The 18625-nt window shown below is 45.4% G+C and overlaps 1 protein-coding gene across 1 annotated transcript in view; it reads left to right on the top strand.

The window, feature by feature from the left end:
• Positions 1–478: 478 nt before the first annotated feature.
• TOP1 (topoisomerase (DNA) I) overlaps positions 479–18625 on the top strand; it is a 39704-nt gene continuing 21557 nt past the window's right edge. Inside the window, exons 1-2 of the mRNA XM_018556186.1 lie at positions 479–573; positions 811–835. Of these exons, the coding sequence (XP_018411688.1) occupies positions 541–573; positions 811–835 (58 nt within the window). The 5' untranslated portion in view covers positions 479–540. The remainder of the gene's footprint in view (positions 574–810; positions 836–18625) is intronic.

Genomic DNA, 18625 nt, shown 5'->3' with positions numbered 1-18625 from the left:
TCCAGTAGGTAATCAGCAGATTTATTTATATAGGTCTATACATCCGGTCTGAAGGAATGACAGCTATGTTGTAATCAGGCATTCAGGTCAAAAAGAGGATCATTTATGAAGTATGGCGGATGCCGATGTCCCAAGGACGCGATCACTACAGTAACCGCCTGCTCAGCACATCAGCCCAGCGTGATCCCCGAGCCGCCGGGAGTGAACTCGCACAGCAGCTCAATAACGGAAGAGGCGTGGCCTCCTGCTCGGCCGTCGCTCCTCCCGGTCCTTTTAAATCAGATGCGCCTGCGCAGTAGGGCTAAATCGGGACTTAGCTGTTACACAATCCGCTGTGTGTCTCTGCCCACTCTCATTTTGCTGTTGCTTCTCTTGGCTGTATCCTGCTCCTTCCTACCCCCATTCCCCATCCACACAATACGGGAGCGATCCACACTGCTCAAATCGCCCCAAAGCCTTCTGTGCTCGACATCCCCCCCTTACTACCGGCACCCCTCATTCATTCATTGACATCCCCCCACCTTCTGTACCTGGTGAAGGATGAGTGGAGATAACAGTCAAAACGACTCACAGGTAAGCTGATCATATCACATATCGGATCAGATGATCACTTATTATGGGGGATCCCCCTTATTGAGGGTGTTGATCTCCACCAGCAAGCTGCCCATTAACCCCCTTCTGCTTAGCACTGCTTTGTTAACCCTTTAAAGTGTTTTATTTTGCGGAATGTAAAGCAGAACCCCCTTTGTTTTAATTTAAAAGCTCCCCCATATTCTGATTCCTCTTTCTGTTTCACCTATTTTCCTTTAGATTGACCCGAATTTTCGAGCGAACGGTGAGTACTGGGTTAATGTCGGTGGGTAGCCGGGTTTATAAGGTACATTTGGGGGTGTAGTGTGTGTGATTTAGGGTGTGGGCCCCCCTGTTTTTCCTCTCTCAGTCTCTCCCTTCCCCCCCCCCCTCCTCCTTCTCCTCACTCTCCTTCCTCCTCTAGAAAGGGCAGACATGGCGTCCAGAGACTAAGTCCCGTCTGCTCGCTCACCGGCTCCTTTGTTCACCTCCAGAGCCTTCCATCTGGCCCACTGTGGCCGATAACCGGCCAAAAACCCCCTATTTCCCTTCAGACCGAACCGATCTCCCGTTTGCCGACGTCCCCGGGATTCTCAGACCTCGTTTTGACTCGGTTTTGCCCGCCTGAAAGTCGGCTTTCAGGCGGTGGGGACTTAGTCTCTGCGCCATTTTCTTTTTTTCTCTCCTCTCGCTGTGTCTGTGTGAGTGAGGCAGTGTGTGTGTGTCAGGCCTGGGCTGCAGGGCTGACATGGCTGCTGCTTGAGGCCTGGGCTGTCTGCAGCACCTCACCACAAATACTCCTTTTGTTGAAAAATAACCACATTTAACACGTTTTCTTCCCTCAATATTGACTCCTTGCCTCATGATACTGAGTGATATTTAGAGAAGTTGCATAGTAATGGCTCTGGTAGCCTATAGAGTGAAGAATAAAGGAGCTCATTCTTAATATAAACTTTATTTGTCTTTAGTCTGTCGGCGCCCTTGCTGACAGGGCGCCAATGTTTATCTTGTATATTAAAAGACAATGGTGTGTATTTTTTTTTTCTATTTCGCATTTATGATGCACTACTGTGAGGGTGACTCAGTCACGTTTTCAGTAATTATAGGTCGCACCGTGCACGTGAAAACTCGGCTTGTGAGAAATGGTGTAGTCACCGCTCGTGTGCTGAAACTTTGTGAGAAGTTTAGGTTGGTGCAGGTTTAGTTTTGGCGATCCGGCCGGTGTGACGTTTCATGGGGGGCCCGTTGTCTACATATTAATTTGCTTTACGTGCCCGTGTCACTACCTGATTTCCTCACCTGCCCGTGCCACTGGCGCCTTGCCTCACCTGCCCATGCCGCAAATGGCTGACAGGATATGACCAGGAAAATTTGAGTTTTTACCTGACATTTTTTCCAAGACTTGGAGGTGGTAGTTATACGTAGGCGGTTTTTACTTGGCAATGTTTCCTGACTGGAACGTGGATGTTGCCATTGGTGACCTCTGCCCTCGCTGTCATGCTGACCATCCGGCTTCATTATTTGAAGTGACTAACTCTGAACCAGAATGCAGATCAAAATGTCTGACGTGGTGCACAGTAATGTCAGGACATTATACATTTTTGTGGCCAGCTTTAAAGTTTTTTTACTTTTTGGGGGGTTACCCTTTATTATATTTGCACGGTTAGCAAAGCTAGCGCCACTCTACAGTAGCCCACCGCTCTGCTGCTGTTCACCCGCTCCACCATCTTCCTCTCTAACGTCATTTGGGAGCTGGCGTTCTTTCTGGTTCTTATAGCTTCCCCTTGATGATGCCCCGCCATACATGTGCGCCATCACGGGGTAGGTTGCAAGAACTAGGAAGAGACCACCAGGCCCTAATGACGCAGTGCATATGCTGGAGTTCTGGAGTTTGCTCTGAAGCCTCCTGAGGTACATGATATGGTTTCCCAGTAGGCCACATGGAGCTGGGGGACGTTGTTCTTGTTGAGGTGAAAAATATGGAAGTGCGGGGGGGTTCCCCAAAAAGGCCTATCCTTGGATTTGGGATTTTTATGTTGAGGAATGTGTCGGCATACCACAGGAGTAGGTAACATTGGCACGCCAGCTGTTGTGAAATAAGTCCCATGAGGCATTGCAAGACTCTGACAGCTACAGGCATCACTCCCAAAGGCATGATGGAATTTTGTAGCTTTACCACAGCTGGCATGCCAAGGTTGCCTACCCCTGGCATAACCCATACAGGTAGCTATTACAGCTTGCTGAGATCACAGTATTCCTTCTTTGAGGTTGCCTACCCCTGGAATACAACATACAGGTATTTATTATTTCTCACAGAGGTATAATACTCCCTCTGACCATGCCTTCATCTGCTTCTCTCTTGAAGGGTCAAGCCATCTTTGTTTAGGTATAATTTTAGGTTGGGCATCTACTCCCTTGCCTGAGATGCTGCCTCAGATATGACACAATCGTGTCAATCCTGGTGCCCTGGCTGTGTTCCTCAGATCGGCCCGTGCTGCAGCCTCTCGCCTTGTGACTTACTACAGAGTTATAATATTGCAGTTCGATCACTGGGGGTCAGGAGACAGAGGAAAGGCTTTCCCTCGGACTGCAGCAGATGAATGACATTGACTCAGCCTGGACAAAGTCACTGCCTGGAGCTCAGGGACTGCACTTTAAGTAATCTTTTATGTAAAAAAAAGACTTCTGCTTTATATTGAGAAATGTCTGGAATGTATTCATCCTGTCTTGTAAGTTTAATGACTGGTCCACTTTTAGGTTTTCCTCAACTTCCTGCGTGGGAAAGCAATGATCATGTATACAAAGGACCTGTCCTAAAATAATCAAAGCTGAGGCAGAAATAACTGTCCTGCCATTAATATTTAACATGTTCTCAACTCCGCGTTGACGTGACGTGGTCTCTGGACATTGTGAGTGTTTCACTTCAATAGGGACTGCATAGAGTCTTAATATCTTTTGTCATGCACCAATGTAACTGCCCCCAGGTACCTGTGTAATTGACAACTATACAGGAGTTTATTTTTTTAATGTTGCCATACAATAATTTATCATTTCATGTTTACCTTAAAAAAGATGGTGATTATAGGTCCTTTACCCCCTTGCTGCCAAGAATTTTATCTGGTAGGTTTACTTGATCCTCAGCCTGGCTAGCTCCCTCTGGGCTGCTAGACTGGTCTTTGCAGCTTCTTTTCCCCTGTGCTCTGGTGGTGGTAGTATCGCTGAGGTCATCACGTCGTATGTAGGGCCGTTAACCTACATTAGATGTGAGGACACCAAGAGACATTCTCCAGCCATAGCGGAGGGGAAGAGGTGAGTGCTGACCGCCACAGGACCGAGGATCAGGCAAGTATATCTGCTTCATTTGAGCCCTCTAGGCAAAATGAGCACTTAACCCTTGCAATGCTGGGGTAGCCCCACTGCAAGAGCACATTTGTAATTTTTCTGGAGTTTTTCTTTAGGCTGCTCTTCCTTCACAACTAAATGAAATGCGTTTAAAAATAAAACTTGTAGACCCCTTTTGCAGACATCCCAACCTGCAAAACCTTATTTCAGGGAGGTTCCCGTCTCATTTCAGGGAGGTGCCCTGTGTTTTTTGGGTTGTTTTTTTACAGCGGCCGTCGTCAGAATATAAAAGAAATAATAATGATTACACACACACACACACACACACACACAACCCCTATACCAATAATATTATATATTTATTTATATATACATCCGATTTGTGAATTGGTCAAGTATCTGTCAGTGTAAAGGTCACAATTTATTAGACAGCCCAAAACCTTTTTAAAAAAAATGCTGAGGAGTAAAGTCCTCGATACACAGTTGACTAGTTGCTATGGGCAGCAAATGAAATAAATGTTCTCTATAACTAGACAACCAGGACATATAACAGCACTCTCTCAACCCTGCAGCAGTAGATCTCAGTGCCTGTACCTGCTCTCAATAGTGGTCTATGTCCGCCCTCTCTGTGCAGCAAGTAGCTTCTTCCTTCCGAGAGCCAAGCCTCGTTTTGAGGCTACTCTAGAGATCACATGACCTTCCTCCAGGAGGCAAGCCTCACTCTGAAACTTTACTCACTGATATCTTACCGGAAAGGTTTACTCAGAGTAAACCTTTCTGGGAGAAAATGCCTCTCTTGCGGACATCAGGGAGCTGCTGTCCAAAAGAGGGAGACTCCCTGAACATCAGGGAGACTTGAGATCCCTGCTTTTGGCAGCTTTATATAGCTGCCTATAGGGGAACTGAACTCTGTAAGCTGCCCCTGTGGGCTCCCTGCTGCTGATCTATCCCCATTACCCCCTTGCAGTGGGGTGGCCGCCTCCGGCGGCCTGGCTGGGGTGGATTTGATAAGTTATCAAGATGGCTAAAAGCTTTGCAAACTCTAAATGTAAAAGCTTGTTGTACACACTGCCCTTATAGAAACAGAAGCCAGTGCGTACAAGGCACAGACCCTTCAGTCACATACTTTTTGTATTCGAGCCTCTGAGGTGGAAACTATCGATCTGCAAAGCAAACTAATAGTCAAGGAGGTAGGCAACCTCAACACTCCAGCTCTTGTGTAACTACAAGTCCCATAAGGCACTGCAAGACTCTTAACTGTAACAGGCATGACTCCCAGAGGCAGAAGCATGATGGAATTTGTAGTTTCACCACAGCTGGAGTGCTGCGGTTGCCTACCCCTGGAATAGTCTGTTCTCCATGTAATTGCCATATGCCTTGTACAGAAAAGATGCCTTCCTCCATAACCAGTTTTTATATCACTTGTTTTACTATTTGCCTAACGCAGGCATTGGGTCCAGTTAAATGCACAGTAGAAAAAGAGTTGCTGCGTTTCCTGTGACAAAAAAAGGAATCCTATAGCTGTGTTAATATTTTTGTTGTGCATTTTGTATGACTATGCATGCTAGTTAGTGCTCATATAGGGACCCCTTTACTGTCAAGTGATGCAACCAATTCAAGCATCTCTAAGGCTGGCCATACGCTGAACTATTTTTTTTTTTTTTTCGTTCAACCCACGGGCTGAATGAAAAAAATAGACCCGATTCCTTCAACACATCAATTTTGTCGAGGAATCCCACTGTTTACATTCTATTCTGACAGGAGCCGCCGGCCCCAGTCAAAATACCCGACCAGAGCGGGCAGCTCATTGCCTGCCAGCTCTGATCGGTCAAAGATTTTCCGACCGACTCCTTCGATCAGCTGATTGAGGGATGCTGATAGAAAGGGTGTCAACAGCGGCACACACTATGCAAGTTTCGGCCGGGTTCTCAAAAACCGGCCAAAATTGTAACAGTGGCACCCTTTACAAATGTTGGACTACTTTGATTTCTTGATGTCATGCACATGAGGCTATTTCTGTCCCTTTTCAGTGTAAACACAGCACAGTACTAGCCCTTAGAGATGGAAATCTGACCAGTGGGGCACAGAGTGCAAAACAAACCTGGCAGGGGTTTTACCCATTTCCCTACAACAGGGGAAGCCAAATGCTGGCCCTCCAGCTGTGGTGGAACTACAAATCCCATGAGGCATTGCAAGATTCTCTCAGCCGCAGACATGACTCCCGGACAGAGATGCATCATGGGATTTGTAGTTTCACCACAGCTGGAGGGCCGGAGCTCTGCTACCCCTGCCCTACAATAACCAAAATTGAAATAGGTTTCGGCTATACATACACTTTTTAAAGTAGGACTGTTGCTAAAACTTTTTGGCAGCTTACCCTTTACTTCTGGTCCGATAGCCATAACAGGAAGTGAGAGTAAATCCCTGGTGGTCAGTAGGGTCACCAGAGCAAGTGTCCCCATTGGAAGATTTCACATATACACCTGTTCAGATGACACCCCGAAATTTGAAATTTTTTCAGTGATAAGTCACTGGGACAAATAGAGAGAGGGTGAATCTCCCTAACACAGACGGCAATAAAAACCTGATGGGTTCTTACCCCTCTGCACTCCATTTAAAACTAAAAAACTTGGCTTCAGTTGTACTTTTAATCCAGAAAATCAACATTGAAACTATATCCCTGCCAAAGGTTTTCTGATTCTGTCCAGCCAGTCTTGTATAGCAACACTAGGTTCCTGCTCAGCAAAGTTTGATCAAGAGGACACCGCAGCCTGACTTGTACAATGATGGAGTAGAAGCACACTGTTGCAGTCATCCCTCTGCTCTCTCCACCTGTCAGCACTGTTTATTGCCACAGAGCCTGGCTACCTCCTCATGCTTGACCTCCTTCTCAGTCTTGGATGATGCTTTGCAAGCGATTACAGGGGTAGCTAGCAAGACAATTTTAGGTTACTAGTTTCATTTAAAATGCATGTCATGAGTACCTTACTTCATTATCAGCTGTAAATATCTGGAGTTATACCTTTTTAAATGTTGAGATTTTAGTGAAGGTGTGGACCGACCAGTGCAGCAGCCATATTTAAATGCAATCTATCTTTGGGGATAAAGGACATTTATAGTCTGCCATTGCTGACCACCTTTTGATGCTGATACTCTGGTGTCCAAGCTTCCAAATGTATGCGGATCGGAAGTTCTGACATCACTTGCTCCATGCTTGTTCTACTTGAAACGAGAGTAATGGCAGCCTACACACTTCTGTTAGGGCCCAGTCATACCATATCCAGTGCATTCCGGCACGGTTCGGACCTGGATCGTCATGTTCTGGGGAGGGAGGGGGGCTTGGTGGTGCCATTCATGTCAATGGCACCGCAGACACGCCCGCCGTCTGCACCAGAACACGTGGTACTGGAATGCCCTGCCTTCCGGTGCACTGCAATTGGAGAAAAAAAACTGTGCATGCACTATTTTTTCTGATCGCACTGCACCGGAGCACAGGGCATTGCTGGTGTGACTGGGCCCTTTAAAGAAGGTCCAGAACAAAATGTGTCGGAACACTTTAGATTTTGCAACCGTGTGATTTGCCAAGGGGAGGCAAAGGGTGTGACTGCTGCCGTGGAGGAGACCTGATGTTCTAGTGCAGGGGTAGGCAACCTTGTCACACCAGCTGTGCTGAAACACCAAATCCCATCATTCATTCATCCTCCTGTGGCTGTCGGGGGCTTGCAATGCCTCATGGGACCTGTAGTTGCTCAGCCAAGGATGCCTACTCCTGGTCTGGCATGTCGGTGTGCTGGAAATGTACCGATGGGTATACTATAGGTGCTCAATAAAACTGTAAATTGTTGGGCAAAAGAATGCAAGCTCCATGAGGTAGCATACACTTTGTTCTTAACTGTGTCCATGCGTGAAGATTTTAAAGCTGAATTCTGTGCAAAAATTTTTTTTATCTAGGTGCAAAAAAAAGTTATAGTCTCCGATCCTTGATGCTGGCTTGCTCTTAGACCGGTCTCTGGAGTGTCTCTCCCCCTCCGCTGCAGTGGTCTAAGGATCCTTGAGTCGTCACATTCTATACACAGTGTATAGGACGTGAGAATGCCGAGGGACACACCATTGCTGCAACAGAGGAGACAGTATTCAGGGATCGGAGTATCAGCCAGCCGGCTCAGCAATTGAGTTAATCTTTGTACCTCCGCTGGCTGCACTGGTCACCTCTGAAGCTGAGCTGTCATTCTTAAGTCCTAGAAGCCGAATTCTCTAGTATTTGTTTTACACTTCAGTAGATGTACTTTGAGTTATGATAATGAGTATAACAACTTCTGGATTACAAGAAACATGGCGTCTCATAAATAACAGCTGTTGGTGCTTTTTATCACCGGATCTAAATGGTTGTCCTCAGACAAGGAAAGTATTTTTTCCTTCTCAGTATGCCGTGAGCTGCTTCAATTGCTCAGAATAAGACGTTGTTTTGACTCTTGAGAAATGGTAGCACTTCACATTAAAGGGTGTTGAGCGCATGATCTACTGTAGCACATGATCTACTGAACCCCTCCACCAGCAAACCCCGGGGTGGGCAACTCTGGTCCTGCAGCTGTGCTGTACTACAAATCCCAACATGCCTCTGGGACTCATGCCTGTAACTGTCAGTCTTGCAATGCCTCATGGAACTTTTAGTTCCACAACAGGTGAAGGGCCGAACTTGCCCACTCCTGAGCAAAACCAGCATCTTTTAGAAAAAAAAGTCAATAATACAAGTCCAGTAGACTTTCCAAATACATGGTAGTTTTTTTAATAAGATGGTAAGCTTTGGCCACAGAATAGAATTCAGTGGTGTGGAGTCATTTTGGGGTCACCCCTCCTGAAAAGTTAGGCACTTGGTCATGTATCGAGAGCCCAACAGTTGCACGAGAGAGAGGAGGAGACCCGGTGGCATACCTTATCCTCTTACCTGTCCCCTCCTCTCTCTGCCGGGGTCCACCACCAAAATGGCTGCTGGCAGGTAACAGCGTGTGACGTCATCACGCACGTGCGCGATGACGTCACGGCGGGATGTCACCCGGTTCCTTTCCAATCTGCATGAATACATTACTGACTTACCATGAACAGTGTAGCTTGTCAATAAAGCTATGTTTGTTGTCATTACCTCCTTACTATCTTGTCTTGAATTGTAATGTCTTCCTTATTGTAACGTTCTACAGCATTGGGTTGTGTTCTCCTTCAGCCATTTGTAGCAAAGCCATAGAGGTGAATGAAAAGTGATTGTCGGTGGCAATTTTGCCACCGCAGATACGAAGTGCTGCTGAATTTTTGATCGCTTGATTGAGTGACAGAGCCACTTCAGCGTTAAAGTAAAATTTAAACTCGCAAACTTTTTTTTTTTTTTTTTAAACCAATACAGATTCCGGATCAAAAATATACACTATATTGACTAAAGTATTAGGACGCCGGCCTTTACACGCACATGAACTTTAATGGCATCCCAGTCTTCGTCCGTAGGGTTCAGTATTGAGTTGGCCCACCCTTTGCAGCTATAAGAGCTTCAACTCTTCTGTGAAGGCGTCCACAAGGTTTAGGAGTGTGTCTATGGGAATGTTTGACCATTCTTCAAAAAGCGCATTTGTGAGGTCAGGTACTGTTGGACGAGAAGGCCGGGCTCGTAGTCTCCGCTCTAATTCTTCCCCAAGGTGTTCTATCGGGTTGAGGTCAGGACTCTGTGCAGGCCAGTCAAGTTCCTCCACCGCAAACTCGCTCATCCATGTCTTTTATGGGCCTTGCTTTGTGCACTGGTGCGCAGTCATGTTGGAACAGGAAGGGGCCATCCCCAAACTGTTCTCACAAAGTTGGGAGCATGAAATTGTCCAAAATGTCTTGGTATGCTGATGCCTTAAGAGTTCCCGTCACTAGAACTAAGGGGCCAAGCCCAACCCCTGGAAAAACAACCCCACACCATAATCCCCCCTCCACCAAACTTTACACTTGGCACAATGCAGTCAGGGAAGTACTGTTCTGGCAACCGCCAAACTCGGACACGTCCATCGGATTGGCAGACAAGCGGGATTCCAGAGAACACGTCTCCACTTCTCGAGTCCAGTGGTGGCCTGCGTTACACCACTGCATCCAACACTTTGCATTGCACTTGGTGGTGTAAAGCTTGGATGCAGCTGCTATGCCATGGAAACCCATTCCAGGATGCTCTCTACTCACTGTTGTGCCAAACTGAAGTCACAAAGTTTGGAGGTCTGTAGCTATTGACTCTGCATGCATTTGGCGACTTCTGCGCATTGTGCGCTTAAGCATGCGCTGACCCCGCCCTGTCATTTTACATTTGCTACCGTTTTGTGGCTGAGTTGCTGTTGTTCCCAGTTGCTTCTACTTTGTTATAATACCACTAACAGGTGACCGTGGAATATTTAGTAGCCAGGAAATTTCACGGATGGACTTATTGCTCAGGTGGCAACCTATCACGGTACTGAGCTCCTGAGAGTGAACCATTCTTTCACAAATGTTTGTAGAAGCGTCTGCAAGCCTTGGTGCTTGATTTTATACACCTGTGGCCATGGAGGTGATTGGAACACTTGAATCCAATGATTTGGAGAGGTGTCCCAATACTTTTGTCAATATAGTGTATATACATTGGCCAGGCAAGTATTTCTTTACATTTTTACCCAATCATTTAGAGTCATCATGTTTATAAATGGCTCCATCTCTCTGGCTGAACTTCCTTTTAAAAGTTCTTCTTCAGGCCCCGTTACCACTGCGCGATATGCAAATAGCGCGACATCGCAAGATTTGCCGCGCGATATCGCTTTCAAGCTTGCATTGAGCAAGCTTGAATCCCGGCTAAATCCGCTCCTAAAAGGGTCCCGCTGTAGCGACACACGTCCCGCAACAGCAGGACCCTTTGCCCCATTGAAATGCATTGGAGCGCGATATCGCGCGGTAATTTGCCGCGCGATAAATCGCTCAATGTGAACGGGGCTTTAATGTTGATTCTGACTAAACTTCCCCATAGTAGGTTCCACGTGTCAGCTACAGTACAGCTAATAGATGTTTACGTTAGAAGTTACAATATTTATTTTATTCATTAATTATTTTTTCCTCTAGTAAACATTTGCTAAAGGTTTATTGTTCTACTGCCCACTCACAACTGAACTCTGGACCGTTATAGAAAACTCTAGTTATGTATGTATTAAAGATAAGACTGGTCTATATAAAAAGAAGTCTCCAAATCTGCATTGAAACGTAAGATTTCAAATCTGTCAGTTAAATCGTTTTATATAATGTACACGTATAGCAACCAAAATGACCCGTCATGGTTATTTCATTTCATTGCAGCAGGAGTTATTTTTTTGCATTGTGCTTTAAATTTAAACTGACATTAAACTTAAGGTGCCCATACACCTGCCAATAATTGGGTGTTCCTGCGATCATAGGATAATCCTTAGGTGTATGGGCAGCGTGTGACCGCATCTACTGTACAGCAAAACAAACGACAAACGCACTCAACAATTTGTTACCAGTTATACAGTAAGGTGCACACGAAATGGGCTTTGAACCTCTGTCGTTGTCCTTAGTGGTGAGACAAGTTGTTTTACATGCTGGTTTGTGAGTGTGCCATGATGCCTTTCTACTGTACCGCATCTACTGTACAGTCGCACGACTTTAATCTTCCTAGCACGCTGGAAAACCTGCCGAAAATCGTACTATTTTCAGCGGGTTGGTAGCATGCCCGGAAAACGAAAGCCGCACGGGCCAGTGTGCGCAAGCGCACACTGCCCGCTCAGCATTGCCCTCCCCGCTCAGCGGGGAGGGCTTGCGATGATCGCAAGTACGATCTGCCTGTCCAAGATGGGCAGGTAGTACGAAATTTTAATGACCTTACAACCATCGCACAAGGAAAGTCGTGCGATGGTTGGTTGTGAGGTGTATGGCCAGCTTTAGAAGTTAAAGGAGAATTATGGGGAGAGTGAAATACTCATCTCCATAATTAGAGTTGATGTGTGACAGTGCAGCTGTCGCACATCAACTCTATTGATCAGGAACTGAGAGATCACATACCACTGATCTCTCAGTTCCCGATCATCTTTCTAAAGGTGCCCATACACCTGCCGATTATCGTACGAGAATCGCAGGTAAATCCCGCGCTCGTACGATAATCGGCAGGTGTATGGAAGGCGTGTCACCGTTTTCTACTGTACGGTCGCACGTCTTTTGTCTTACGAGCAGGCTCGAAAAACCCGCCAAGAATCGTACAATTGTCGGCGGGTTTGTGGCCTGCTCATAAGACAAATGCCGCACGGTGTGCGAAAGCATTCAGCATCGCAAGTACGATCTGCCTGTCCAAGATGGGCAGATCGTACAGTTTTTTAATTACCTTACACCCATCGCAAGACTTTTGGTTGTAAGGTGTATGGCCAGCTTTAGAGAGTGGTGAGTGTCATTCGCCACTCCCCGCAGGCATTTCCCCAAACCCCCCCTCTGTTCTTCCAGCGCTGAGAGGTAGGGCCAGCTGTCAATCAACTATCGGGGTGGATCCCAACAATATTGCCTCGCTGTCAGCATATAGCTGGCTATATGCTGAGCTTTGGGTCACTGTAGGACATAGTGTATGTCCTCCTGTGACCCAAATAGAACTATGGCCAAAAAAAGTTGGACCCTAGTTCTCTTTTAAATCTTAAAAATACATTCCGGTACCTTTTTTTTTTTTTTTTAACTATGAACAAAAGTGTATCACTTGGCTCAAGTCATCTCTGAATTCTGGGGGGTGGTTACACTCCTGTGATGGACTACAATCTCAATACAAATTGGTGAACTAAATGTGAGATTGTAGTCCATCCCAGGAGTGAGCTTGGAGCAGTGGCTACTTTGCAACACACACAGGGACCATGGGGAACAAAAGTAGCCACCCTCCAGAAGGAAGGACAGTGTCGGCACCAATTCGGAGATGATTTGAGGATCTGCAGCCGAGTGATGCACAAATAAGGTCCAGTTTGTGTCTCTCTCTTTTTTTAAGTGGAACTTGAAAGAAAAATAAGAAATTAAAAAACGGTCTTTGACCATGAAGTTGCCTTATTTTAAATTGAGCGACTCCTTTCTCTTTAAAGCCCAACTCCACTCGCCTTACCCTCCTAAACTATATCTGCCTGCATTGTATAAAGACTCATTGACTTCACTGGAGTGGAGGAACCAGGGAAGACAAAATATATGCAGATTTAAAAATCCGCTTTAAACTCGGTGCAGATCCATCCAAACCCATTTATATGAACGTACTCAGGCAAGCTGCTGTGAAGGAATTGGAACATGCGTTGCTCATTGTTGCAGCTGATGTTGAAAATGGAGTTGCCAGATACTGACTGAAAACTCCGGGCAAAATTTTTGTTAGCCCTAGCAGTGGGGCTACCCCCTGCAATGCAATGGTGAAGTGCTTGTTTTTGTCTAGGTGTACAAATAAGTTATACCCACCCAATCCTCATAGCCAGCTGGCTGTTAGTCCAGTCCTTCCAGCCCCCCCCCTCCACTTTAGCAGTCTAAGGACCAGTGAATTATCCTGTCCTATGCACGAAGTGTAGCATGTGAGGCTGCCGAGAGACATGCCATCTCTGCAGCATAGGAGAAGACAGGCAGGAGGGGGTCCTCTAACAGCCAGTAGTCAGCGAGGATCGAGTGAGCAAGCAATATTGTGATTTGCACCGGACCGCAGACACAATGTGCCTTGCGATCCCGTGCGGCCGATCGCATTGCGGCTGAAGGGCGTGGCTACGATGCTATTCACTTCAATGGCCTGTCACGCCCACTCCTGCCCCACAAAAAAGTGAGCCGGCCAGAATCGGGCCGGAACGCACTGCATCTGGTGTGAACCTAGCCTAAACCTCTTGAGAGAATCATTCCGGAAGCATATAATGAATATGCTGCAGTCAGGAGCAATCATTTCCTCAGTGTCTCTCCCAGCTATCATTCACTATGACTGTTGTAGTATAGTGATTTTCTGGACCTAAGTGAGAGATGGCAGCAGAGGACTGAACAATTGGCCTGTATACACAGCCAACAGCATAATGACTTCTCCTTCATACATGGAGATTACGTCATCTGCTGTGGATGGTACAGGGAAGTCTAAACTAATAACCTGCCCTTTACTTTGACATACAGTTGCCTTAAGCAACGTCTACTTAAAATGAGCCACTTCTATATTAGGCTCATTGCTATACTGGCATGTACATTTGTAGGAAAATGTGCCTCTAAGGTTTTAAAACCAGATATGTTAACTTTTTTTGTCACAAAAGTATGCAGTATTGCCTGGGGCATTTACGCTTGTCACTTGCTGCACATGGTAAGAGTCCAGCAAGGCGCCATACACATTTTTGTTTTTAATTCTTGAGCTTTCAGACACTTTCTACACTCATTGAAAAATGTCGGAGGCGCCTTACAGTGCCGTATACAACAGTGGCCCTCCTTGCAATTCCTTTAACTTGTAGGCATGCCTAGAATTGTGCCTGCTGTATAGAAGTGCAACTCTGTTGAAAAATGAAGTGAATGCAGGTGAGTATCCACTGCGGTGAGTGTGACATCATTTAGCAAAGCATGGATGTACCCACTTAACGTGAACCTTTACCTAATTTCACTAAAAATCACAGCAGCATGCTGATTTAAAATCCATCTTGCATTCATTAGTAAAGCAAACATGTTTTGTCATTTAGTTGCAAATATAGTTCATATTTCCTGGTCCAGTTCTGGTACAAATGATGTAATGTAACAATGTTGCATTCTGGGAAGGTTACATCAGCAGAGCATTGCAGGGAAATCTCATCTGTAGCCTCATGAGATCTCAGGGAAAGGCATTTTCCTTCCCTGAGGCGATGTGCATGGTCACATGTGCCAGAGTTCCAGGAAGTAAAGGGAGAGCTAGTAACCTGCCCTCAGTAAACATGGCCACTGTCAGAAGACTCGGGAAGAAAAGAGAAATAAGGTATGCCAAGAATACAAAACCGGCAATTATCTAGAAGTATGTGTTTGTAGATTGTCATTACTAAACATTTCTGAAGGTGTGGGTTTTGTTTTTTTTAAAGAAATTGGTAAAGTTCCTCTTTTTTTTTTTTTAAGGTTTTTTTTTATTTTTCAAATGGATGGGTCTTTTAAAAGAAAATACTCTGACTTGAATGGCCCCTGTTGGGTCACATCGTTTTGCTTGATGAAGGGAACGCATTTGGCTCCGAAACATTGCGATTGATTATGACACCATGTTTATCTGAACGTCAATCGATAAAGTGGATCTCCGTGTTCTGGAACCTCATTCCTTTTCCACTCAAATAAGGTCTCTGCAAATTGTTGGGTTGTTAGGGGGAAAATTCCAACTTCGACGGACCCCTGTGGGACCTAAGACCAACAGAGGAATGAAAAAGAAACCAAGAGAGGAGTAGGAAAGGGGTAGAAGAGAACAGGGTGAAAGAAAACATGGATGGAAGGGGTAGAAAGGTGAGGCAGGAAGGATCTACGAGGGACCAGAGATGGACTGGTGCAAACACCACAAAGGCCCGAACCCTAGGACCACATTTACCTGGGACCTAACGGCTCATATACTATTTGAGTCTTATTGGGAGATGGTAGGTCATCCACAGGGGCCAAACCTTTTCAAGTTTGGTGATCTTGTCCTGTAGGATAGCCGCAAGTTTCTCACTTTGGTCCATGTACCACACCGTTTTCTGACGCCATACATGTTTGGATTTAAAGTGCAATTAAAGTCTCTTGCATGAACTTCTTCCCAAATCCAGTTTTACATGTCGTTCAAGCCCCATAAGGTAAACCAAAACTTCCTTAACCTGCCCTGATGGAGTCAAATGTTTGTGTCTCGCATGCTCCCCCCCAGACACTGCAGGCCACTTCTAATTGTTGCAACATCATACAAATAAGATTTTTCATAGTTTGTTTTTCGCAGTAGATGTAGAACATTGTGCTCTCCCTTTGCTATACTCGGGAGAGTAGATGAGTTAATTGAACATTTCACAGTAGGAAAAAAGGTTAAATAGTCTCCATATAGGTATTTTAGTGTATTACAGGGTATTCAAATGCTTATTAAAATTTACAGCTGATTCCTAACTTTTAAAGTTTTCTCTGTAGTTGTCAATGGCGCTGCTCCCGCCCCGCCCCATAAAGCAGATATATGCATCTGATCATCAGTCTCCGCTTGGCTACTAGTCTGAGCGCCGCAGCCTCTTCTCCCTTGATGTCATCAGGTCTCATGCAGGTCCATTGACTTGTAGGATGCCAAGGGACATTTCAGAGGGGGAGGAGAGAGGTGCTGCCCATTCTAGGGCCAAAGGGTGAGTATCTGGTTTATTTGAGCCCCCGTGACAAAACGAGAACTAAGTGTCATCATTAAACCTTGCTCGTGTTTTTTTTTTTTTTGTATGGAGATGGGGCACAGATGGTATGCTGCTTTTTTTTAATTTTTTTTTTTTTTTATGTTTCAATTCCTTGTGTTCTAGTGGGTCCTCCCATCACTGTCTCCCCTGCATCCCCCCCTTCCCCGCACTGGTGCCTACACCACCTAAGCGGCTGCTGTGGAGGCAACTATGCATGCTCGTTCCCAGCTGTGCTAGCAGTGGCTGTGTGCCTCCATAGATACCCACGCCCCTCTTCGCCCAACAGGTTGACGACAGAAGGAGCCTATGGCTCCTCTGTCCTCAATCTCCTTCCCCGCAACCAGGAAGTTCGGGCCGGAGGATAACAAAGCTGCTGGGCACTTTTTACCTTAATGCATAGAATGTATTTAGGTAAAAGAATGCCCTGCCTTTTTATTACTACTTTTATCCTTTTTTTTTAAATTTATTATTGCAAAGTTCTTCATTAAAGCTGAACATCAAAATGAACTAAGCAACAGAATCAATTAATTGGCAACTCCCAACAGCCACATATACTCTCCTTCTGTTCGGTCACCAGCTGCTCCATTTGGCCACTGGGAGCAAAGGAAAATACCTGGTTCACCCTGATATAGGGGAGCGTGTGACTGGCTCGCCTTCATCCCATGTGATAGTGCTCCTGCTTGTTGGTTGGATTCTCTGACACCAGCACTGTCACATGGGGTGCCACCCCCACCCCACCTGTGTGTAAGCTCCCCATTTTTCCTTTTCTTGGCTTCCAATGGGCAAACACAATTCTAAGGAGTGAAAGAAAATGTAGTCGGCTGATGGGGCCACCATTACAGTGAATGTTGTTTTGGCCTGCTTGGGCAATGCACAGGTTCATGTCAATCTTGGTAACTTTCAGTAGTAAAAAAAAAAAACCCACAAAACTGGCAAAGCTCTGTGCATAGACTTGTACTGAAGGAGAGGTTAAGTGCATTGCGCAACTATACAGGAAGTCCAGCATACTTTTATAATGGAGTGTATACTAACGCATACCTTGCATATTTCTATAAATAGAAATGTGCTTTTAACAGTTGTTTACATAAAGCCGATCATGCTTGCTCATCTACTTGATGTACTTTAAAAATGTTGATGGTTTTCAAATGAAAACATCATATTTAATGGTTATTTAATGTTTTTCTTTGCATATAAAGGATAAGTGCACTTTACAATAAAGGATGAGTGCGCTTTAAAACAATCACTTATCCTTTTGGCCCCTTTAAGCTGATCTAACCAATATCGCCATCCCTCATCACAGAGGCATTCTTACTGCGTTCTGATTGGTCTGGCCTTCATTGTTTGTTTTCTTTACATCCTGCGTAAAGTCTTCCTATCCTAACCTAACCTGTGCAGTACATGCCTATTGATTTCTATGGGGCTTGTCTACCTCTGTCTAAATGGGAAGCTCCTGTGTTTCTGGTTGAGGATCATCACTCACTGCTTAGCTGTTTGTAGACTTGTGTGTGATGATGCAATATGTGTTGTACTATAAATTCTAACTAGTGCAAGCCCGTTAAGTCCTTGGTTGACCTGGACTTATTCACCCTTGTAAATTTAACTTGCATTGGAATCAAGGGTCTTGGGACAGTCGGCAAGAACATCACATGGCGGTCATCGTTATTATAAGGATTATACTGGGACTGGTGTGTGTGTCGGTAAACTGTGTACTGTTTGATGGGTGAGAGCTGGAGCATTTGTATGACATATTTCATTATAGGTGGGAGCCTTGCAGGCCATACCTTCTCCAGGGTCCCATAGCAGCTGCAATGCTTAATATTGCTGTAGACATACCTTTTAATACAAAAGACCCTACCAGGGAAGCAATTCCTGGGGTTTACAGTGCTGACCTGTGCACTCTGCAGTGTGATCTCAAGCAATGTTATCGGCCCTGTCCAGTTCAGTGCCAGAGACCACAGATCACCTCCTCCCTATGCTATGGAGATGCGAACGAGGGATGCTTTGTAGTCCTAACACTTCCTGTCCAATGCTGGGCGACAACGTTGCCATTCTATAAAATACAGTACAGAGAATCAACGTTGTCACCCTAGGACAGGGAGTGTTACTGGCACAATCATTTAGGCAAAATGGTGGGGGGTGGTTAGGCTGAGAAGAGAAAATGAATGCAGCCATCACATCTAAGGGCTGGTTAGCTGCAAAATATTTACGTTTTCATCTTTTAAATTTAGATTTTCAGAAGTTTCCATGAAATGTTCTCGAAGCTGTTCATGCTAATATACTTCGTTACTCCTCCCACTGGATGTCGTTTTCACTAAAAGAAAAATGTCTTTTTTTTTTTTTTTTTTTTTTTTTTTTTTTTT

This window comes from Nanorana parkeri, unplaced genomic scaffold, assembly GCF_000935625.1.
Source record: "Nanorana parkeri isolate BGI_ZX_2015 unplaced genomic scaffold, ASM93562v1 scaffold227, whole genome shotgun sequence".
NCBI classification, from domain to species: Eukaryota; Metazoa; Chordata; class Amphibia; order Anura; family Dicroglossidae; genus Nanorana; species Nanorana parkeri.
Note: the sequence above shows the minus strand (reverse complement) of the source record. Positions and strands in the feature narration are given on the sequence as shown.